Source organism: Tauraco erythrolophus, chromosome 17, assembly GCF_009769465.1.
Source record: "Tauraco erythrolophus isolate bTauEry1 chromosome 17, bTauEry1.pri, whole genome shotgun sequence".
NCBI classification, from domain to species: Eukaryota; Metazoa; Chordata; class Aves; order Musophagiformes; family Musophagidae; genus Tauraco; species Tauraco erythrolophus.
This window is the reverse complement of record NC_141481.1, coordinates 5670709-5696569: the sequence shown is the minus strand read 5'-3', so window position 1 is coordinate 5696569 and position 25861 is coordinate 5670709. Positions and strand designations below refer to the sequence as shown.

Here is a 25861-nt window from a genome sequence, read left to right as displayed (position 1 = left end):
TTTGTGTATTTGAGGGCTGTTTCGTAGTTGAAATCAAAACCTTTCCCCTCAGCAGAACTACAAACATTACACTATGGTCTTCAGAACAAGAGCAGACATTATAAATATTCCTCATGCTCCAGTGGGCTCAAAAATCTGATTTCATCCCTTTTTTGAAACAGCTGGGCATCCGTCTCCCTTGGCACACAGCCAAAGAAACTTCTTCAGACCACCCATTCCACAGCCAGCTGCAGGCTTCTAAACCAAGGAGCACGGACAGCAACTTCAGCCTCACAGTTGATTCCTGAGGCTGTCATGGGAAGCAGCTTTGCTCCATTCGCCTGTTCTGCAAGAGTCCAAGAAAAATCATCCTTCACCATCACCGTAAAGGAAAATTACAGGGCATTTGCCTGGAACTGTCTAAATGCTCACTCTTCTGCTAGCTGCATATAGAAGGATAGTCACCATCAGAATAATATATAATAATTGAAAAAAAAAGTCACAGCAGAGAATTGCTGAGTGAGGCAGAAGAATGGGTTAGAGCATCTCTCTTCCCCCTGTCAGACCAAGCAAACGCATTCCCCAGGATGATCAAGTGTGTGGGGCTGACACACTGCCGGCTCCGCAGGAGCTTCAGGCATCTCACCTGCGCGCTGCAGCCCACCGCTGTCCAGAGGCTGAGCATCACGGCAGGTATCATCTCCTGCGTCAACAGCATGGATTTCGACATCCTTCAGACACTCACTGCACTGGCTTGGAAGGCCACTGGGTCAAGGAAAGTGTTACCCCAGTTAGGGCAGGACCCTGCTGTTACAAAATCAACTCCGGATACAGCACTCACCCTATTGTCGCTCGTCCTACCACATCCACATGCTTCAAACTACAAAACAAACGTTGCTCTGCTTGAAGTGGTGCAGCCACAGGGACGCAGACATCTTGCCACGCCATCAAAACGAACAAGAATTGTGAACTTTAGTCGAAGTCGTGGTTGATGTGCCATAAGACCCTCAGAAAACGAGTACTTTTGGCAGGTTTGGACGAAAGCACAGCCAAATAGAGCAGATGGAGAAAAGACAGCAGATGTTAATGTAGTTAGATTTTTCCATATGTTTTTTCCGTTTTGCTGTAATAATAACATTGTACTTCAATTGTCAGTGGCCGAAGACTTGTGAGAAACATTTTGTGAGAAAATATATTGTTACTTTATGCCTGACATTACAGAGGGAGATACAAAAGATGAAAACAAATTTATTGATTTTGAACATGCAAGCTGGTAAAGATCAAAGATGTAATTGTTTCAAATACAGTCCTTTCTGTTACATAAAAAGATTATGAGAAAAAGCGATCATTTGGGTTAAAAGAAGGATTCTGACAATTGAAAAAGCATGAGTCCTTCAGGATTCATCACTAACAAATACTTACAGGCACCGTTAGCCCATATTTTCACACTTGCATTTCAAGGCTGCAGAGTAACAGATGGACCACCACAAAGTGCACAGGCACAGGGGATCCCGTACTGGAACATCTGCATTGGTAAATGATTGTTTGGAGGATTATTTTTCCCTTTCTTTCCAAAAATGTTACTATTGATTTTTTTTTTTTTTTTACGGCAACTTTAGCAGTGTGTTCCAAAATACTAGAAACAACATTGTAAAAATATCACTGACAGAAGTTGGGTTTTTTTTGTCCTTTTTGCATACATAACATTTGTCTGTTAAGCAAAGATGTTCTGGTTTGAAATAGAATGAAAACAGCTTAAAAACTTTGGTTGCTTTCCTCAAAATGGTTTTTCTGTTTCTTGCTAACATGTGACTTACTTTCAGAGTGCTTTAGATTAGAGAGTAAAACAATATTGCACCCCTCAAGAGTCCAAACAGATTTTCACATTTGCTCCAGCTTAGTGCGGTAACTGTGTGAACAGTCATATTATAGAATCATAGAATGGCTTGGGTTGGAAGGGACCTTAAAAATCATCAAGTTCCAATCCCTCTGCCATGGGCAGGGACACCTTCCACTGGATCATATTATTAATATTGTATTAATAGTCATTTCAAATGTTCAACTGGTTATTAAGAAGTTCAGAAAACTGCTAGAGGGAGCAGTGAAAGCACATATCCATAGTATTTCAAAAACTGACAATTTTGTTTTCTGCTAATTTAAACTCCTCAGGAAAATTTGCACTTCACAGGAAGAATAGAAGACACCACAGATTAGTCAAACTTATTCAATCTGTAACACAACTTGATTTATAACCAGCAACTTCCTCCACTTTACACATACTGTTCCCTTTCAAACGATGCTTGATCTCATTTACAGACTCCAGACTAACGCACACAGCCCTTCTCCTGGCAAAGGGCCCTCCCAGTCAAACTCACCGACAGTAACATCAGCACTACCTGAGCTCGGGCAGGCTTTTGCCTGCGTGCACATATGTACACACACACATAGTTTAATGTTTCCTTCTCTGCTCTGCAGTGCAGTTAGCTCTGCCTCCATGCAGGCGAGGGAACCCACCCTTGCATGACAGGACACATTGCTCCGATCCCAGGCGAACAAACTCTCAAAAGTCTGTTCCCTTTGGGCAACTGTCCTGGAACATTTACCAATGTTATTAAGCCTCCTGGATTCATTTCAGCTTAACCACATCTTTAAACAGAATTCACCTCAAAACCAGGAAAGAGATGAAGGAGGACTGGCCTGACAGTGCAAAATGTGGCTTCAGAGGAAGCTCAGGAAAACCCTGGAGGTTTTTTTTTTCCTACAATTTCTTCCCGAGAGAAGGTGGATCTTATAATCCTTCCAACAAAGAGTTCAGACATGAAGGAGCTTACAAAGAAGTCAGGGCTTTCTCAAGGGAAAGGTAATTTAGTAGTGACTTTATATACTAACATCTATTACCTTGTGGTCCTCGAACGGGACCCTCAAACAGCATCTGAAAAGACATGCTGTTTTGTGTGGGATACTTGTGCCATTGTCACTCCTCCCGGAGAAGGCTTCACCCAGGGCATGGCACAGCGCCCATGTCCACATGGGGCTGGGCCTTGGGCTTGTAAAACAATATCTTCTGGGGCATGGGACAGGAGTGCAGCAGGTAAGGTCAAGAGTGGTACATCTACGTTGTTTTTCCTGCTAATACTGAAATGAAAAGGTGATGTTATTTGGTTTTAATTATCACCAAACTGTGCTGCTTCTTCATCATTTGACAAAGGTGTCCCAGAGATATCAGATATAAATAAATAACAGAAAATAAGTACAGGAGCAAAGCTCAACCATTTGAATGTTCAGAGTATGGACACGATAACCACACTGAATACCCATTACCAGCCAACCTGTTCATCAATTTTTTTTCCTACCTCCTCCTCTCAGTGACTCACCCATAAAAAAATAACACGGCTAATCTGAACTGAATTCCTCTGCTTTCATCTCTATTTCTTTCATCCAAAATCCAGCCAATATACACTTTATATCTTTCAAAGCAGTAGTAAACACTTGAAATTGCTTCCTGGTGCCTTGTTATTAACTAGATTCCAACTGAATTAATCCAGAGGCCTATTCCAACTCCAATCTAAACAATCTCAAGCAGCACAGGGTGAATTGCTGAGACAGACAATAGGATCTCTGGCAGCTATAGAAATTTAACATAATTAAAATATGGATGGTAGAAACCAAAGACGCCCTCGCATACAAATGAAAACACCCTTGTAAAATACGGTCAGTTTAGCACAAACGTATTCAGCCTTAATTAGGTAGAAAATCTATTTAGATGAATACAATGCAAAGAATAATAATGAACTTCAGGATTACATTTTGTTACTTGGAGGGAAAAAACAAAACAAATAAATGGGAAGTAATTGGAGCTTATTTAATAGTCTCAAACTATCAGCTTGAACAACTATAATCATTAAAGACCCTGCAGTGATCTTCTACTGATAAATGTTGTTAAATCAGAATTATAATACGACAAGCATGAAGAGCAAAGCCTATTAATATGAGCAGCACTGAAAGAAATAGATTCATTCACATTTTTTTCCACCTGCCCAACACCACAAGAAGTCTTTGAACCAAACACATAGGAATGGAAGATCTCTATGCTTCCTCTCGTTTTGGGTGAGACTGAACACTTCAATATGTGAGCTTACTGCAGGATGACCACAGATGAGCAACAGCCACCCAGTGCTGCATACACAGCAAAACAAAATTTGGTATCATGGGGCCTAAATATATTATTCTGTATCTACTAATCAAAACAAGCCGAACAGACCCTTTCAGGCAAGTGTAGAGCACTGCTCCCGGACCCTAAGACTGGGAGGGACGGGTGGACATTTGCAATGCTTGCTTGTAGCACAGACCCAGGGAAGCTGGCACCACTTCTTGCTGGTGAAAGACAAACTCCTACCATTTCATCGCTACCCATGGAGGCCAGGCTACTTCTAACCAACTCTCTTCTCCCTTGCCCATTCTGCTGAGCAGAGAGAGACGACACGGTGCAAAGACTGTCTCTTTTATTCTTCTTTCTCCAAGGACTGCCTCACGGTCACTGTCCTCATGAGCTGGTCCAGAGCTGCTCCACAGCTTTCTGGGCAACTCTGTCTTGGCCATCCCTGCTGTGCTGGCAAAGCAGTGACCATAGAGAAATTACCTTTCTCTATGAATTGAAAGCTTAGGCACGGATGTTAATCCTGGAAGGTGTCCTGTCCTCTTGGTCACAGGGCAGACTTCCAGACCCATGACAAAGCAACTTGGGAAAACAGGTTTTTAGATACCGGTTTTTATCTTCACAGAAAGTTCCTCTACAAGATCAGTAAGTTACATTAATAAAATAAAAACTGAAAAGGGCAGAGAACATTATTATGGTCTCTGCCACCTGCCTCCTTAGCTTCCCTGTCAGTGGTTCAGCCTTCCTGAAAACTCAGCCTGGGAGCTGGCCTCAGTGAGGGTTTCTTACGTGGTACTGCATTCTCTGTTCTTGCTAATACATTCATTAAGAGCTACACAAATAAGCAGTTTTAACAGCATGATGAAACATAACAGAGATTTGGGTATGAGAGAAGAGGTAGCAGAACACAGACTTCCGACAGCAAGGAGAGATGCACGTTAAGTTCAAAAACTTGTCATTTTATTTGTTCCAGTAAAGTTCGTGAAGAATACTGGCATTAATAGAAGCCATCAAAAAGTTTTCCAGGAAACTGCCCTTCACCCTTACTTGGATGGATATTCATTTTGCAGACCAAAATCTTTTTCTGTACTGCACTAAACATGCTGACTACATTTGAGCCAAACACCAGACCGTGTAGTGTGCTACTATTTTAGCCACATAACAGCCTTTCATTCATGCTGTAAGCACAGTACTGTCAAAATAGAGATTTGTAATTGCACTGCACTTAACAATGGTCATCTTTCCATAACTCCCCACTTACAATTATGTCAGAAACAAAGAATCACTCCACACACAGTCAATGATCATATCCAGCATATACACATCCTCAACTGACAGAACTAGATCAACAGCACAGCGTTAACTGAGCTAGTCACTATTCATAGACTATGCCATGCAGAACACTCAAATCATAATATACTCCATTATTTTAACTAACATCATTATGTTAGTGCCTCACAAAAATACTTCTTTCTAAGGGCAAGTGCTGGCCTTGCAACTATGCCAAATGTTTATTTACAATCAGCAGTTTTTCATGTCATCTAAAATAAACATTACCCCAGGGATCTTAAGGAAGTATACCAGCTTCTTTTAAAAGCACAGGGAAACTGAAGTCCTATCACGCTTTTATATTCTTGGTGGACACATAATTCAATTACTTCTTGCATGAAACAAATTTGCAATGCCTTCCTTTGCAACATGGCTATTCACACTTTACTGACAGCGAGCCCGATGTCTTTGCAGGGACAGGCTCAGGTATACAATGCTGTACAATGGCAGGACACACCAGCATAAGCAACACCTTCCTTCAGGCTCTGGCTCTGAACACTCTCCAGTCCCTCTTCTGAAGCTTTCCCTAAGTCTTGGGCAAGTTTTAGAGTTTATACTCAGTCCTCCAGCTTATGATCCTGGTCTGTCTTACAGGGTCACAATTGTCTTCCACATAAGGCCACAGAGTTCATGGCATTACTGTCAAGATGTATGCTTGACTGAGGGTTAAATGTGGGGGTTTTTTTATTTCTAATACTACAAAGACATGTTCACTCAGTTATAATAATATGTATTTACCTATATCTGCATTCTAACTCCTCACCTGTGGTGTTTACCATTCCTAAATATTCAATGAACTAAAGCCACGGTTTGGATGCCTACCATGTAACCCTGCCCCATACGGGCTGTGAACAACGTGAATCCCTTGGCACTTTTCCCGGAATATTGTCTCTTATTCTCCCAGTGATCTACCTGCCACTGAGGAAACCATAAGTAAGTGCTAATAAAATATTTAAATATATATGTATATATAAAAATATATCAAAATAGAAGCTTTGGGCTGTATTACAAAGTCACTGGCTTGCTCAGTCATCAGCAGAGAAGTGTGCATTTGGTGCATATTTGAGGAACAACTGTGCAGACACTAACTTTGGTGAAGAAGGAGGGGGCGGAGATGCTCCAGGCACTGGAGCAGAGATTCCCCTTCAGCCTGTGGGGAAGACCATGGTGAGACAGGGTGGGCCCCTGCAGCCCATGGAGATCCACAGTGGAGCAGAGATCCACCCACAGCTGTGGAGGACCCCACGTCAGAGCAGGTAGCTGCACCCAAAGAAGGCTGTGACTTTGTGGGAAGCCCAGGGTGGCACAGGCTGCTCCTGAAGGACTGCAGCCCACCAGAGGGACCCACATTGGAGCAGTTTGTGAAGAGCTGCAGCCCATGGGAAGGACTCATGTTGGAGAAGTTTGCGGAGGATTGTTTCCTGTGGGAGGAGACCCCATGCTGGAGCAGGGGAAGAGTGCGAGGAGTCCTCCCTCTGAGGAGGAAGGAGTGACAGAAACAACATGTGACGAACTGACCACAATCCCCAGTCCCTGTCCCCCTGTGCCGCTGTGGGGGTGGAGATGGAGAAATCGGTAGGAAAGTTGAGCCTGGGAAGAAGGTGGGGGAAGGTGTTTTTAAGGTTCGGTTTTATTTCTTATTATCCTACTCTGATTAGATTGGTAACAAATTCAGCTGATTTTTTTCCCAAATTGAGACTGTTTTGCCCATGACCATAATTGGCGAGTGATCCCTCCCTGTCCTGTCTCAACCCATGAGCCTTTTGTTATATTTTCTCCTCCCCATCCCACCAGGGAGTAGCGAGTAAGTGGCTGCGCGGTGCTTAGTTGCCGACTGGGCCTAAACCACAAGTGTGTTAGCAGCTCCACACAACGTGCTCTCTTAGACCTCATCCATGAGCAATATGTGAAAAATCACACGATTAGCTTCAGCAGCACAAACCTGAGCAACCTCTAACTTGCATATCTAAAGGTTCGACGGACGAGCCTCCTCTAGTAGTCAGAATTTCCTTTGTTAAAAAAAAAAATAGATTATTTACTGCCATGCACAGAAACGTAAGTCTTGTCTGTCAAGAAATTCTTGTTTGTATCACTCATGTCCTCCTATTCTAAAGCAACAAAATAAAGTAAATAGAGACTGAAAACATTAAATCTGGGTCTACAAATAGATATTGTGCAAATTTTTATCAAATTTACCTGAGATTTTGATAAGTTGTCTTCCACAGCATCAGCACTGGTCCAATACAAGTTGAGTGTGGGAATATGATGCTACTGATTCACACTAGTGGCATTATTTCCACTTAACTGGTATTAAATAGGTAGTGGAACTTGCAGCCTGAAGTTACTACCTTTGGCTTTCTAACCAGTCGCTCTTTGGTCATCTGGATTTTTTTCTTGATTTTGCAGCACTCATCAACTCCCAAGAAGCACTGTGATATAGTGAAAGACAAAGACACCTTTCTATCAGTACTCCCTTCACAGTGACAAGCTGTTAGTAACTCCATACATTCAGCAGTGTTTTCTCTCATGAGGCCAAGAGGAAATTCAATCACAGCTTCCCCTCAGTTTTTATATTTCAAGTCTGGTGTGCAGGACAGGATTTGGTCTTTTATACACAGGAGTGTTCTCTTACAAGCCTATTTAATAATCTACAGTAACCTTGATGTACATAGTACTGTAATACACCTTTTAGAAAGAAACATTTTTTTGAGAATTTTCTGATTGGTTGAATACAGTTTCATTTGCAGACAGTACAATGATAGAATGTGTATTTCCCATTAGTATTTTTACTATGCCAACCAATCCAAATATCAAACGAAGTGACAGCTGGCAAGTCTAATGCTATATATTTACCAACATAATAATAATGCTTCAGCAGAGTAATATTTTCAAGGGTTTGAAATGAAGAAAATCTCTCTCTCAAATCTTATCTAGGATGCACAAACTGCAAAGATGAGGACACTGCCAGAAAACAGCCTAAAGGAACTATCGGTATTACAGATTTGACACTAAAAGTTTCCAATCCATGGTTTGTAAGGATGGATATAGCAACAGCTCTACATGAGGTCAAACCAATGAGAGGTGCAGATAAAGTACAGTGTGCAGGCTTTGGCCGTTTGGTTGGTGCTTTCCATACAAGCAAGAAAAAAAGACTACTATTATCCTATTTTGCCTGATTACCTACTGCCTCTCAGTGACATAAGGCTGCTATGAAAAAAACAAATTCGGCAAGTTTCCAGACTTGGGGTCCTTGTGCACATCTGCCAGGCGGCAGATCGCTTCCCATGGAAGTGGCCTGTAAAACCCACAGACGCCTCAACACTTGACTGGAAGATCCCCTTGGGGTGACAGGTTGCACGTCATTCCCTTTTTGAACACCAGGGAGTTTAAGAAGAAAAAGCATGGGAAAGATGCTGAAACACAGGGTTTTTTTTTACCAGCTCCCCCGCTCTTGCTTCCTCCCCCACTGCCCCCATGCCGGGCAAGCCCTGCTGCAGAAGAAGGATGGCACAGAAATGTTTACTCAAGACTGTGCTGGCTGGAATACCAATGCAGCCCAGCAATGAGCTTAACGGCAAACAGGAAGGAGGAAAAAAACCCTCTGCTACAAAAGAAACAAATAGCCGGAGATGAGCTTTCCCAGCAGGTACCACATTGGGATTCAGAGCAAGTGGTATCAGAGATCAACACTGGCCATATAAGAGGCTCCTCCAGGAAAACAAGCTCTAGGTTTCTATCACTTATAAAGAAAGGCACGACCACTGATTCCTGTCAGCTGATCTGAAATTGTTACCCTTTATTATTCTTTATTAGCATCAAATTATGTGAGCCCAGCAGATCTGAAGAAATCTGATGCAAGCAGAAGCCTGCTGTAAATACTGATGTGAAAAAATGCATTTTGCATGCGATGAAAGCCAAGAATGAGCTGTCCTCTTTTCTTAGTTTAATTCATGTGTTGTCCTTTGTAACCGCAAAAGCCTTTATCAAGAAGAAACAACATTAGGCTCTGTCTATGGCCCAGATTCGCAGTTTACGCCCAAATAAATTTTACATTCCTCTGAACGTAAAGATTTTGAATGACTGTTAAAATGTACATTATTGGCTCGTAGAGTTGCTCAAGGAAATTCAAAAAGAGCAGACGTAGGAATCTATTAGGCAACATTTTCTCTTTGCACTGAAATCTCTAAGATAACAAATGCCTTGGAAAAATCAACAAGATTATCATCATCCTTAATTCTTTGACCCGACACATGAGCTGGGCTGCTTCCAGTAAACAAGTGGTTCATGATAATTTTATAGAAGTGATTAAAATAAGTAAAGAGTCACTTGAACTATTTTTTCCTTCCCTGTTTGTGAATAAGTTTGTGCTAGTTAGCCAAAATTCCCTGCTGACACAGAATATTGCAGCAAGACAGGAGTAGTGGTTGAAAACCCCCGTTCATCTTATCTGCCATCAACTGTCCTTGGAGAGAGGGAATGACAATGTTACACAACAGCTATAAATACAAATTCCTCTGTTCTGTACAGTCAACAAGATTGTTCCCACATGTAAGTGTATTACTTCAGGGCTGGTTTTACAGGTAAAGGTGAAATTCTGGCAGTCTCCACCTTCCTAGAAGCCAATAGAAAGGAGAAAGTCGGGCTTTCACTGCTGGCAAGCCACATCGTCCCCACACACATCCAGCATGTTAGAGATGGTCCTGCTCAGAAAATACATCATTGGTGGGTCAGTGACTGAACTTGGAGCAAATCTAGATCATAAGCTACAATCCACAGCCATCAAAGTCCCAATGGCCAGCATCAAGACTGCCCATACGCAGACAGTGCCCAAGTGGCAGATCCAGCCCAATACACAACAACGGCCACCTGTCTCTCACCTGGATGAACTATGCTTCTACATGTGATCCAGCAATACCATTCAGCCCTTGCTTCCTTCAAAGATACCAACCATGGACTGTTTTTTAAATCATAAACAGCAATTGCTGTGGTAGAAGAGTTTTTTTTTCCTTTTTCAATTTAAAGCTAGAATATTCCTTATCACTAACAAAAATGCATAGGCAGAAAGCAAAGTCATGAATTAAGTACATGTTTTTTAACTGTACTGAGCAATTGGATTGCTTGCAATGCTAACTATTCTATGCAATGCCCATATTTTAATGCAATCTCCTATAAGGAACCAATACTTTTTTTACAATGTATTTCCAGATGTTTTAAAAGATGTTTGGTGAACTGGCTGGCATAGAAGTTCCCGAAACTCTGAACACCTCTACCAACTGGAACTTGCCTTCAAGTATATCCAAAATAACAGACTTCTTAATAAGGATCCACTAACAAAACTGGATGACATTGCATGAGAAGCTTGCGAAAGAACAAGTTTTCTCCTTCCCTTGTTGCTTACACCCCTGCTTTTATTACACAAAAATACTTCTACTACAAACCGTGCACCAGTTTCTCTACAGTTACATTCACATGCAAGCCATGTGGAAAACAGTGCACATAGTAGGGACTGGGCATTCAAAGAAGCCAATAAAACAGCAGGAGATGTATCCACGCTGCGATTCATCTCCTCACTGCCTCTCCATTTAGTATCTCAATGAAGTTTTATAGGATTTGGTTCACTTGGGAAGGAGGCACCTAAGCTGGAGTGCTTCCCAAGAACATGGGATCCACCAAAAGAGCAGAGATCTCTCATGGGCCCATCACCGCAGGAATAAGGCTGTATTAACAGCGCAGTAGTGGAAACTAAGTAGTCATACAAAAGCAGAAAAGTATATTTACTTCCACTGCTCTGCTGTATATTTGGGGAGAATGGTGAAATGAAGAATATCCAACACCAGACAAAAATCATGCATGAAGTCTGATTAAAATTGAGTCTGAGCAAGGAAATGGCATACCCATCGCATATAGGAGTGAAAACACAGACACACAGCTCAACAAGCAGGGAAAGGGCAGAGCCAAGCGTGCCAACTGCAAGGCAACTATCTGACATGAAAAAATTAATTGACAAGTGTTTGCAGGAAATTGTTTAACACCAGTCCTCTTGACTGTCAGTCTGACATTCATTAAGTAGAAAAAAAATGTCTTTAAGAAGCAGCATTTAATTACTCACAGAATGTTTTAATTGCTATTATAAAGCAGTAGTTTTTAATTACAGATCATATTAATACAAATATGATCTGATCATGATCATTAGGATTTACTGGACTGATCTTGCTCACCAACACAGTGTCTTTGTATTTAAAGTAAAATATCATTAAAAAGCCATGGGAACTTCATCACTAATGTGTGGGTAGGGTAATCTTAATTTCCTCCTGCAGATATTGAACCGAGACCAGTCATGCAAGATTTTCCAGTATGTAAAACAACTGTCACTTTTTATTACAAAGAATATGAAGCAAAAGGAACACTGCAATTACAAGGCTGAAACAATTTTCCAGATTTAGAAAATCTCATGCCACACTTTGTCTAGGAGTGCTTTTTTCAAGGGCTAAAATTTCTGAGGAATTCTGAAAACAAGGCGTAATGTCCCTTTGTTCAGAGTTCAACTCTGGGTAGGTAAGGAAGCCAACAACAGACTATTCAACCTGCCTCTCATGCAGACGATGGTACAATCTCAAGTGTCTGGCAGATTTTACTTATTTATTTTTTTTTAGAAAAATTGATTGAAGATCAGTGCAATTGCTGAACACTAAAGATTTTAGATCTTGATAATACAAAAAAGGTCAAGCAGATTTAATGGCAAAATGTATAAAAGCAAGAGTAAAGCATGACTCACAAAAGGGAGTTACAGGGTGGGGGAAAAAAAAATCTTCAATAATAAACAAGTGCAGAGTCTGACATCAGCATATATGGATATGAAGGCAGTCAGCTTTCAGAAATGTTAAATGAAGGGCCCAGACCTCCGAGATCCCGAGCATGTTTTAAAGTCAGACAAGAAGGAAAGAAAATATAAAGTAAACAGCTTTCTAAAATATTATACGTGTAAATGTATACGTAACAAAAGTTACACATATTCATCAAAACATACATGGTATAAACAATGAGAAAGAATGAGGAGTTCTATAAATATTATTCTTTCAAAAACATGGACAGTTTAAAGAAATGAACTCCAGATTAAGTCTATTTAACACTTATCTAGCCCTCAGCCTCCTTCAGACTATAGTTTCTGACCCCATCTTGAACCTTGCTGTTAGGCATCCTTGCTGTCACATGCCATCCATGGTTGATACAATACCCTTTGTGTTTGTCTTTTAATCTTGTCACATCTCTTGGCTTCTGCTTTGGTGTTCAATAGTTCACCTTTTGTCTCATTGCTGCCCTTGCTCAGGTTCCAACCTTTGCAGATTGCAGACCTGTCAGACACGGAACAAAAGACTCTTTTCTAAAGAGATAAGGGAACATAAAAATAGTCATGGGTCAGGTTCCACTGCCAGTGACGACAGCGGCCCGATTCTGTGACGTGCTGTCAAGGTGAGTGAGGCTTTCTCATGTGCTGGCTTGCTGGTCAAAGCAGATGGAATCTCCAAAAACTTTTCAGCCTTAAAGTTGGAACACAGCTTCAGGTGAGGACCAGAACACCAAAGTGAAGTATAAGTGCACCATCTCCCCACCCACGTGAGGCTGCCTCTCGCATTGCTGGATGGGCAGAGTTGCCTCAACACGAAGGCCTAGGTGCCAGCATGGCTCAGGAGCTCATCATGACTTAACACCTCTGGCCTGCAAGACTGGCAGAACAAACCCACCCAAAAGTCACCACTATTTTTCAGTTCTTTGTCAGCAATGAAAGTCGTCAAACAAAACTTCTAGGTTTCTCCCTAATAACCCTTGAGCTCAAAAATCTCACCTCTTCTTTCTCAGAGTGACCCTACAAACTGGCATCAACACTTTGCTTTCTTCTTCTCTTACTATTCTTTCCAAAGTTCTCGATAAAATAACATTTTCACAATGAGTTTAGTAGTTTACATCTAAAGGCTTATTAATCAAACTGCAAGTGATTTGAGTATAAATGAAAACATAGATTTGACATTTCTAGCCATTAACTCCCCAGGACATTGTTGTATTTCCATTGTTGTCAAAGTGCTGGAGCAAGCTTCAAGATTGCACCATGCAAAGCTGAAATGAGGGCTGGAGTCTTGGCTTTGCTGAGGGCTCCCGGGGCTTTCCAAAACCACGGGCTGCATGCTGCAGTGTACCGCAGGGACACTCGCTGGAACAATACAGCCCCCATCCACCAGACCACGGCCACATGACATGAATTTGCAGGCTGTGCTGGTCCGCAGGACACAAACTTGCCCCAGTTGACATGAAGAGAAGATGTAGGTTGTATTGCAGCTGCAACCATTGCGGCTGTGACATCAGTGTGAAGGCAGTGGGGCCCCATCAAACAGGAGCCACTGGAATGGCTAACAGAGCCCTATCCCAAGTTTATCAGTAAGTCTTGTATGTCGTGGTGCTGCAAAGCCAGCTAAATACTGCAACAAAGGATTTGCCAGATCTAGCAGTGTTTATTACTCTCACAGCAGAAGGATATGGCAGTTCACAACATTCCAAGAAATGTGTATTTTTTCCTATTACAGGGAAAATGCTTTGAGGTTACGCTCCTCACATGGTAACACTATCTCAATGTTTATGTAGATCATCTTCAATAAAGCTGTATCAATCAGTCTCCCTCCTACATATATGATGGTGGTCTTGGAAAGACAAGAAAGAGGCGTTCAAAAATGCATGCAGACTGCATATATTATTTAACAGAAATATTTTCATATGTGTAAAATGAAGAGTTAACCAAGCAAATCAAAGTCAGGATAAAGCTACTTCAATCCAAAAAAAGTTCTGTCCCTGTGAGATCTGGTTTATGTTATCACAGAAAACAAATAAAAATGGATTCCTTGTTCCTTTCCCAGACATTTCAATCAAATTTTTGACTCCCTGCAAGTGTCTGCCTGCCCTGCTGGTAAGGACCTTCAGCCAGGAGACTGGACACGGAAGAGCACACAGTGTTTTCAAACTTTCTGCCTTCCTGTAATTCTCCATCTCCAACACCACCATCCCAGTCTCTCTTGAATTATCACTCCCTCCAACGGGTTTGTAACTGACACCGGAGATCTTTCTCCTACTTTTCAACTACCATTACAGTCCTTATGAAGATGCACACAAAATGGAAATATTTATAAAACTGTGAAACTGAAATTTGTTGCATACGCTGAAGACCAAAGTAAAACCAGCAGATGTCATTATTATGCATACTTATTAGATATTTACATTTTACAGAGAATTTACATATTACACATTTCCTGGTGGGGTGGTGGGGTTTTGGTGGTTTTTTTGTTAGTTTTTTTTTCCCAAATATCCACAGACATGTATCAAATAGCTTTTTAAACAAAGCTTGGGAAAAGCCTGTTTGTCTTCGCTGCAACCTCATAAATTTGCAACTTCTCTTATGAAGAATTCGGTTTACAACCAAATAAGCAAAGGAGTGGGTGGAAGGAAAAAAACCTTTTGACAGGCATCCTCTTTCCTGATCCAGTTAAAGGAAGCTGGATATGCAAACAAGGAGTTAAAATGTTAAAAAAAAAATTCTCTGTTTTGCAATGACAACAGATAAAGCTGCTGATGTGGCACTTTCCCATGATTTGAACACGATGTCTAAGACTTACAAGGTTTGTGACTGGAAGCTTTTCATGCCCCAGTGAAATTTTAGGCACTAAGGCGCAGAGAGGCAGCTCCTATGCTTATTCAGTAAAGGTTAGGGAACAATGGAAAAATCATCACGTTTGCTTCATCTCATACATTCATGCAATCCATGGTGACTCACGGCTGCTGACGAAGCCTGGGCTCCTAAGGAAGCCGAGGGCTTTTTGGTGTCATTTTTCTTTTAACTCTGAAGCGAGGATAGCTGCAATTATCATGCAGCTGACACTCAGCCCACTAAAACTAGTATGTGCATAAAATAGCAAATAAAACAAATACACTAGAGCCAGACAAGAGCTGGTTACGGGACCAGCTCTGTGCAGCCGACGCAGACCGGCAGCAGCTCTGGGAGGCCACCAGCTCACACTGCTCTGCCACCAGCTCATTTCCTTCGGGCAGCAGAAAACTGCTGGACACAGACACAAGTCAATCCAGAATGAGGCCTGAGGCTTACGAATTTTGTAGCACAGCACTATGTCAGTAGAACAACCGTGAAGTAGTACGTATCTAACTAAATAGAGCTGACGTACTGTATTGTGAGAATTCAAAAATCAATGATAAGAGACAGGTGAGAGTCAACCAGACCTGTAAGAGAAATACAAGGCATTTTCCATGGGAAAACTACAGTTCATCTAAAGCAAAACAGGAGGCAGCAAATTCAATTTGCAGATTCAGCAAATTCAAAGGGAGAAAACAAGGATGATTTATCTCTGAATTCTTGCTGCAGTCTGTGGCCAGCTTTCACTAAAATGCAATAAGTGTCTAACGCTTATACAGCATGTTTCATCCCAAACACTCCACAACACACATCTCCACTGAAATATTGGATGTTTCAATATTAGCACAAGCACTAAATAATTCCCACCAAAATATAAAACAAAGTATCTGCCTGAACTGGTTTGGGAAGCTGTGGGCAAAAGACTTCCCACTTAAGACATCCTATATAATTATCGAAACAGGATTCCTATAACCAGCATTCCCCTTCTAGAAAATCTAAAAATCTCACTTGGGCTTATAGTTCATTTCACATAAGGGAGGCTTCATAACCAACTCGCAAAGTCCACATAAAGAGAGACGAGAATGTGCACCAACATTAAATTCAGATAAGTCATGAAGTCTTTCTGACAGAGTTCTGGCAGCTGACAGCTTGTTTCACTGATTTTATAGGTCAAATAATAGACATTGTGATGCCATTCGAGTACACAATCATTAAGCAACACTTTGGCAAATCCAAAAGAGCTTAGAAGCTACCCATATGGTCCACAGCTGATTTTAGCCACCAGTAAAGCAAATGTATGTTGCTATAATAAGAGATACAACTGCTGTACTCAGATGACACCATTAATTTAGAAACTACTGAGCAGAAGCTAGCAGTCCCTGCTATCCTGATTGTTCATCTGCAGTGAGGAATGATTTGTCAAGTGAACCACACTGGTTACTCAATGACATACAAATCAGGACCAAGCAGCTTTTCAATAGCTCACGGCCGTCACTTAATTACTGCGGTCTGTACTGCTGCTCAATGCGATGTGAAGCATTGGAAAACCACACATGCACATAGAGAAGTTACAGCAGATAGAAATGTAAGACGAAAGTAAGGGAAAGCACAGAGATCACATGTTTTTCTGCACATCAGGGCCTCAAGAAGACATTTCCAGGTGAGTGTGAAGTGACTATAGCTAATTGACATCAAATAAATGATAACTGTCACACTATACTGGAGACTTGTTTAATTACGTAGCTGCCAGCATTGCTTGGTCCCCAAGAGAGCTGGAGATCAGAAAGCTACAACTGTTATAGCACATGCAAAAAAAGTTATGCAGACAACAGACGTGATGCAAACACTCACTGTTCAGCTCAGCAACTGTTGAGGGGGTGTCTATCGATATCACGTAACACACATGTTACTGCAACCGGGCAGTCCAGCTGCTGATGTAGGCTGCGTGCTCTCCGCATACCTGAGCTAAACCCAGTAATTGCTGCTGATCACCATTCTCAGCCACTATTTCCTTCACAGTCAGTCCTTCATTAGCTCAAGCAACTTGCACGCCAAGTTTCCTCACTGCCTTTTGCGACTTACCTAGCCGGCAGGCACTGGCGGCTGTGGTAGCCACCGGCCCGAACCTGCTGGTCACCTCCTCAGCCATGGCAGGAGCCCACCCACTTGCCTCTGAGCAAAACTGCCTGCACATTTCAGTAGTTGTACTTTACCAGAGTACAACAGAAAACATGCAATGCCGTATTTCTCTCGCGTAAAGCATAAGGAACTCACATTACTTTCCCCATATAGTTAAGATGGGGTAAATAGAAAATGGTACCAAAATTAGGTATTTTGCAGGAATTATCTACACACCTTGTCAGGATTATTATCTTGACTTGATAACCTCTCAGTAGCTTTTTCAAAAACCATATGGACAAGAAAACATTAACTTCTCCATTCCTATCTCCAGCCATAACCTTTTTCCGGTTGTCTTACAAGCTCTTTGGGGCAGGAAACGCCCCACACACAGTGGATGTCCCTCCCATGCAGGACAGCTCTGACCAGAGGCCTCTGAGGACATGCCACATCATTGCTGACAAGTGGACATCGACTCTGGAAACTTTCTTTTTTGAAAAAGTATCTCTTTGTAGATGATTTTAAGTTTCCCACAGAAATTTCCTTAGGCCTTCAGAGCCCCATATTGAATGACGTGGCCTTACAAGCCAATGAAACGCCTGGCATGGACCAGCACAGGAAAACAGAGCAGTTTACCATCCTGGTGAACCTCACTGCATGGTGATACACAGTGAGATTGAGTCAGTCGGGAAATTCTTTTTCTTTTTTTAGATTTTTCTTTTGGAAATGATGGGAATGTGAATCATTTAAAAAGTGTAGTCTGCTGTGCAAGAAGAATTCACTCTGAGGGTGGTGAGACACTGGAACAGGTTGCCCAGAGAAGCTGTGGATGCTTCATCCCTGGAAGTGTTTAAGGCCAGGTTGGATGGGGCTTTGAGTAACCTCATTTAGGGTAGAAGGTGTCCCTGCCCATGGCAGGGAAGATTGGAATGATCTTTAAGGTCCCTCCCAACCCAAACCATTCTGTGATTCTTTGAATAACACAAATTGAGAAATAACTGAAACAAGCTGTAAAATGGTAGGTAGGCATGGCTCTGAACTCCTGTTGCCATTTGAAGGAGCATAAGGGCTCTCTTAGAGCTAATGAATGACAATTTTTTGTTTTGCAAGTCTTGGGTTTTTAACAAATCAGCTATTTCAAGAATGCTTTTTCACTCCATGCAGGGACTTTTCCCATGTGAAAAAGTTTCCTAATATAGAAAAAGGCTTAATAAAATCAGGGACCCAAGTAGGTTCCCATATATAGTGAAGTTTTAAACAGTTATTTTATGAGATATGTATCTCCTAAACCCTCTCTAGCTTATTTACTCACATATATATTCACACAAGGGATGATGGTCAAGGCTATGAAGTTACCTGCAAAGCTGGGGAGAAGACAGATGTATCACAGCATCACAAATTATCCCTTAAGTAGAAGGGATGTGGGAAAACCTGGTGGAGAAAGGATTGCTCATGCTATTTCTCTGGGTTAGTATCTTTGACTAATCAAAATTATACCCATGTGCCACTGTTACTGTCAGCCTCTAAAGAGCAGTAGCCAAAAAATCCAGCTCTTTCTGCAGTGGTAGGAGGAGCTGAGGAGCCAGATAGGACCGGGGGGGCTCAGCACCAGCACATTTCCATGGGCTCTGCCCATGGGCTAGCTCCTGAGCAAATCTGTAGCTTATACACAAGCTACGAAGACTAAAATCTTATACGATTTCTCAGCATCTAATTTAATGGCTTTTTCAAACAATAAGATAAATGAGAAATAAATTAAATATTAAAAAAAAAACAACTATGATTAGCAGGAAGACATCAATAAAATTCTAATTTAAAAAAAAAATATGTTTTTTCTTCCAGCCTTACTGTATGCGAAATAGCAATGATCAGGAAAATGAAGATCACTTTTTTTTTCCCTAAAGGTCTGGGATTTTCTGTATTTGCTTTTCACCCTTACTAGAAGGCCAGAAAAAACACTTTGAAGTGATACATGCAAAGGATAATATGCTGAGTAGTGACAGGTTACCTCCAGTTAAAGATCATAACTTTCATACTGAGGCCATGCAGGCTATATTAATGAACTCATTAATTAATATAGTATGAACACATTGCTGTATCCTCCAGTCAACCAGTCTGCCAATTTTAGCACGCTCCTCCTTTTTTGTTTGTTTCAAAATACTCTTTGTAGTTGATATTTTGAGCAGAGACCTGAAACTGTCTGTCACCCGAGATGGAGGCAAAACGGTAACCGCCACGATGTGATAGCAAAGTAGGCAAGAGGGCAATCAGGATTTTAAGATCTGATGTGTTATTAAGTGCTGAAGTATAAAAACAACAGATCAATGCAAATATTTTCAGAGTTAAAAGAAACATTTCCTAATACTATTGGCAAATCAGAAACCAAAAAGGTTGCCTTCAGTCCAATATATTTTTCGACTCAACTGAAAAATAATGTTCACTGCTAATTATTTTTTTTTTTTTGAGTACAGAAAAGGAAGCCTTCACAGATCTACCTTGAAGATTTTGTTCAGAGTCCTGTTTTTTTAGAAGGAATAACGTGACTGTCACACAGCTGCTGAATGAGAGCCTTGTCTGCAGCTGCAGCACCACGGCAGTAGCTGCGTGGTGCAATCGTTATCCTCCCCGTGCAGCCTGCACAGCGATCCCTGAGCAAGCCCTGGACTTCTCGGGACGGTCTCCAGACAAAAAGGGCCTGTGCGGGAGCACAGAGGTGCTTTCAGTGCCCAGCCGTGGCTCAGGGAGGGCAGAGCCCGGCTGCGGCCGCAGGAAGCGCCCGGCTTCGCTGTCCCAGCTCAGCCGCCCGCCCAGCATCTCCGCACAGATGGCACCTTGTTGAGAGGGAACAAGTCCAAAACATCAGGCCAGCTCCGAGAAGCCAGTGTGGGTCTCAGAATCACCGGCTTTGTTACCATTCCCTGTAACTGCAGGAAAACAATCTTGCCTTGAACCCTTTCAGCGTAATTCTCAATGTAATTCTCTAACAAGAAGCTTGGTCAATGCTTCCCATAGAAGCCTTTGATATTTCTTGATTGCTCCTGCAATAATTCAGAAATTCACACAATACTCAGCAACTATGTTTAAAAACAAACAAACAAAAAAAAGTACAAAAAAAAATCTAAAGGCAAAAAACCCAAAAGCCTCCCCTGTCAGGGCAGATCTTCAGCTGGCAAATCAGAGAAGCTCTACGGCTCAGTAAAGTATTGAGTTTAAACCTGAAAAATCCTCAGACGGAGTCAATTGATTTCCATCTATTTCACTCAATTGTTTTATAGACAGTGATAGGGACAGAAAAAAGAAAGTAAAAGTCTTCCTGGTCCTTCTGAGTGGCCTGACGGGCTCTTGCACCACTTCACATGGCAACGGCACTACCTGGGAGCCTCAGGGGCCGTGGTTACTTTAGATTACAAGCTCGCTCTTGAAGGCAGCAGCGTTTCTCATTCATACACCATACTTTTTGGGGTACATTATGAAACAAAATGCTATAGAGCACTTTTCCAGCAAGAACCCCTCAGACATTCCAACAACTCAAGGCCAACTTATATTTATTTGGGAAGACTCTTGTGCATTTCAGAGCTGCAGGAGCTCTCTGTACTGGAAGGGGTGGGGTACGCCCTGGCTGGAAAAGGATCTGGCTCTGGGGCTGATGAAATCATCTCCTCCACACCCTCAAAACAACAAGCAAAGTGATGCCTGTTTAAATGGAAAACAGAGTATTACCTTTTTAACCAGCTTCACAGAAAAGTCCCACAGCAAAATGTCCATGTGTGAGATTCAAAAAAACTGTACTCTGATTCTAACACAGTTTTATCTCTAAAGAGAAATTCTGCTGGTTGATATAGCCAGTACAGCCTGAACTTAATAGTCTAATGGAAGCAGCTCTCTGGAGTCCCCAGGGATTACTGGAGACAAATTATAATAAGCACATCAGTGGCATAATTGCACTGCAACCCAAGAAGCAAAGAACAGAAAGTTTCATGTTCTTTGTTGCTAACTAAATATCTTAAAATAACACTTGCAAAGAGCTTAGGCAGCCAATTACTGCCTATCGTTGTTTCTAGATGCAAGATTGGGCAATGAGACCTTCCTCGCGCGCTGCCAAAGCCGCGAGAGCCGCTGCGAGGACGCTGCCTCCTCCCTGCGGCCCAAGAACAGATCGGCCACTGCTGAGAGCAGCAGGAGGATCTCTGCAGCATTTATGCAATCAGTGTTTGCACAGTAATTAGTTATTTAAATTCATGTTCAGAAACACATTTTATTTAAGCATTGACACCTGACATTGCAGGTGATTTTACAACAAACATAAAGCAGGTTTTACAGTCCTGCTGTTTAGATGCACTGCTCATGAGAAGTGAGAGAGATTAGAATGACTTAACTTTATATATACATATTAAAAATCCGTGAGTAGTATCAGTCCATCCCTCCAAGGTATTTCCAAGCTGTCTCTCGTGGGGGTCAGACAAACGCCGCAGAGCACTTATTGGCAGCAGGGACGTGTGGCAGCATTTGCCTCCTGCTGCCCCAAATCTGTGCAATTCCCTCAAACCCACTTGAGCACAGGCCATTCCTGCCAGCAACAAACCTGCCTGCTGGCCTCTTTTATTTTGCTTCTTTTGGGCAACTTTGGCTTCAGTTTCTAGAAGTGCTCTGCAGAATATGAATGTACAGAATCAATGTACGTTCACAACAATGAGAGTATTTATGCTTACCATGTAACGCACCTAGGTTTGACACATTAAGTATTTATAAAAGTTAATGATCCCTTAACTGCACGATGGTACTCTGCTGCTCTCTGTTCATTTCAATCAGAAACTTCAGGGGTTTATTTACGACAGAAATTCTGTAAAGTGTGCAAAACTGAAAGCCATGATAGTTAAAAATCTTTCCTCTTTAGAAGGAACAACAGTTGTTTCCCACCAAGAGAAGAGTGTTTTGACTTACTTCTGAGGTGAGAGGACTAATGGAAAAATCTGATGCTCCTGTGTTTTCCATACCTTCAAAATCTCTACCCACTTTCAGCTTATCCCAGTGGTGTGAGCGGTATTAGGCCTACTAACTGCCCCAACTTTTTTTGTTGTTTTCAAGACATTTTTCTGAAATACGAAGTTAAGGAAATGCTGCAACCATTTCAACTTACAGCAAAATCAGTGATCTTCCGTGGTGGAGGAAGGCAACATAGTCATTAACACAGCTCTCCTCAGCTTTTGGGCAGAGAACTTCATACATTTAGCATGTAGTCTGCTATGTCTGTATTTTCTCTTATGGCAATTCAAAACAGCATGAACATACTGTGTCAGAAGCAGTAAAATAAAACAAGTTGGTTCCATTTACTGTGATTACAGAGCTGGCAGGAAGACATCCTGGCTCCACAATGCCTGTCAGTCACTGGTTCCTAAACACTGGCAGAAATCGCATCCAGAAACTCAACTGCTGCAGCAGGTCACACATTTACTGTCATCTCAGAATTCTTCTATTCTGAAATCCTCTGGTTTTAACTGTGGAAGCACTAAAACTAGGCCAGCTTATTTACACTGATTTAAAGAAATCTTCATGGGGTTACACCTCAGCATAAATATAAATAGTCAGCTAATTAATGCCTAGTTCAGCCTCCTCCTGTGACTGATGGAAAGCAATAACTGCTTCTTGAAGAGAAACCAGACTTAATTCTCCAACATATCTTATCTTATATTGACTCAACTTCTCTGATTTCAATACTTTAACCAACCTACATTGTTTAGTATCTCCTTATGGTGTAAGTCAGTGTCCCTTCACTGCCTACGTTGTACAAGACCTAGCAGTGTTCTGGCTCATCACCAGGCTTCTTAAGCTCTTCATGAAACACAACAACAGCAGAAGTCTGTGGGTAGCTAGATCATGTTAGCGGTGAAGTTCAACTGGATAGATGGGCTGCTTTGTGGAGAAATGGTCCTCTGTACGACAGCAATGGTCGCACATGTTGGAGCTTATTGTCTTCAGATTGAAAACCAGCCAGTACCATAAAAGTGAAGCATAGGTTTTTCCTAAATAGGCTGAGTTTTTTCACCACCATGAAAAGAAAATACAAAAAAACCTGAATGATAAATGGTATGGGAAGATTGTGTCACTACTGTGCAGTATTTAGCTTTTAGTCCTTTCCAGGTACAGACTTACCTCAGCTGATCAATTTTAATGTTGTTACTGCAAAGCCAATAGTGAAATCAGCGGTAAATTGAGTCTATCAAGTGCTGCTCTAATAGTGCAAATGTGGTTACATGTTTTTAAGGTCACTGAGATTACGTATGGTTATTTCCTCTTTCCATTTTTAATCAGGTCTATAAACTGGAAGATTATAGATAAACTAATGAGATAAAGTGGCATCTATCCTCTCTCTTTCCATTTGTACATTATAGGCAGAAAGAATAAAAGAGTAGTATAAAGCCAAACCTACTTAATCAGTGCTTTGGTATGGGCAATTTCAGATTCCAGTAATACCCAGCTTCACAACAGCAAGCACTTGCATAGTGACTTCCACATCACAAAAGATTTGTTTTAGTACACAGGTAGCTTTTGTCTTTCATGCAAGGTATCTTCAAATGAAATAATCTAAGAAATAGATTTACATTTTAGTTGAGTTTACTTCTCATTGGACAAGTACACAAGCCTGATTTTTTAGTGGTTTAGCTGAGCTGGATTTCTGCTGTAAACCTGGATAACTCCTCTGCAGTGCTATTCAAACAACACATCAGACACTGCCTCAAAGATATTAATCAGACCCTTCTAAACACTAGGGAGCACTCTCCAGATAACTAAAAGCATTAAAAAATAGCGCAATTCTTTCAATTTCATTGTCAAAAAAAATGATTGTTTTTTACATTTGTAAATAAGAGTAGTCTTGATACACACAGAGTAATCTGATACAGATGTAAGCTCACTTCTATTCTTTCATTGGCTCATCCATAATTACAGTTGCTTTTCTGGAAGTTTAGTTGGATTTATTTATTTATTTTCATCCAAAGCACTGGGTTTAGACTCAGGAAAGTTGTGGTTTAGATGCAACAAAACCTGATTTCTCTAATCTTCTAATGAGGGTAACATCACTTTATTTCATATGGCTTAAGCAAGAGTAAACTCTTCAAGTCCCTGAGCTCTCCTAGGTGTATGCCCAGACGAAGCATCTCCCAGGTCTGTGCCACACCTGCACTCTGACATACAAAACCTGAATTTATGCCACCAGTTCTGCTGGTGACACTCAAGCATAGTGGCTCTGACAGATGTCATCAAAAGACACAGGAAGTTGTACCAGTTACTGTACAAAAACATAGCACCAGCCAAAATATCCACATTTCCACAGTCTGTGATTACAACCATTACTACAGTAATTACCTTTCTCTAGAAGTGCTCATTTTACACTCACAATGCTCACTTTAAACCGCATGACCTACCTTAAGTCTGCATTTTCCAGGAGTATTATTTCTACTTTTCCCACGTGCAATGATACTTACAGCCAAATTTACAAAGGTATTTAGAGACTTAAAAATAATAACTGGTACCTTAGCAGGTACCTCAACACCACTGAAGCAGGCACGGGAGTTGTACTTTTACCTCGAGAAGTAGCTTTCCTGTATTTTTACATGTCTAAACGTCATAATCCATTCTGAAACACATCTAATGCATATGCTTGTGCAGAAATGTTCCTTGTGAAGCAGAATTCCCCACTACAAATGTACCACTGCAGAGCATCTTTGAGTCTCAGAATAAAACTCAGAGAAACTTACAGTAAAAACTTGTCTCTTTGGGGAATATTCTGCAATTGTTCATATTTGACAATGCACGTGCTTTGCATGGTGGTAAGAACAACTCCCTCCTAAAAATCTGGACTGGTGCTAACCTGAGTGCCAGCACAGACTATTTTGAAGCTTGTATTAGGGCTTCACGCAGGATGGAGTCTCTGCAAGATCCCCAAAGGCTTCTCTGCAACAGAGGTTGTTATTCTGGTGTTTTCCCCCAAAACTGGGCAATAAAGCCGTCCCAGAAGTATGGTTATAAACCAACTTTACAAAGCAATCAGCACTTCATGGTAGCTGCTCTTTATCATTTTCCAATCAACACTAGTTGGCTTCTAATTGATTTTATATTATGTCCCTTACCAGAAGTAAGAATATTGTGTTTACTAGGGCAGCACAAAGAGGGCAGGCCTATTCTTACTGCTGTATTTAATGCTGCTGCTAATCATGGAGATTAGACTGAAACAATTACAACAGCTAATTAAAGAACAATGCGGTTTTTGGCATCTTTTCTCAGACCGCACTATTGGGAATTCCTAACTCAGGCAAAGCAGGGATAATTAAAAATCGAGCTCTGGTTTCCCCTGCACTGGCAGCTGGATCACGCTGATTAAACTGCAAATAAAACACATGAAACCAACACTTTGTAGTGTATCCAATTTCACTTAAAAGGGCCTTTAAAACTGAATCATAAACAGAGAAACAGTGCAAAGCAAATTATTTAGTGAACCTGGATATACAGTCTTCACTGCAGTTGCTTCCCAGCTTACTGTCTTTTGTATAGAGCGTGGAACACTAGTTACTGCAGGGCCTGATGAGCCACTCAAA

General features: G+C 41.4%; 1 protein-coding gene across 3 annotated transcripts in view; it reads right to left on the bottom strand.

Annotated features, from left to right (window-relative positions):
- Positions 1–25861, bottom strand: part of XYLT1 (xylosyltransferase 1) — a 194481-nt gene that overhangs the window by 101502 nt on the left and 67118 nt on the right. Inside the window, exon 4 of one of the 3 annotated variants that reach the window (XM_086622158.1) lies at positions 2376–2390. The exons of the other annotated variants lie outside the window; for them this stretch is intronic. Coding sequence (XP_086478284.1) covers positions 2376–2390 — 15 coding nt within the window. The remainder of the gene's footprint in view (positions 1–2375; positions 2391–25861) is intronic. 3 annotated transcript variants of the gene reach the window in all.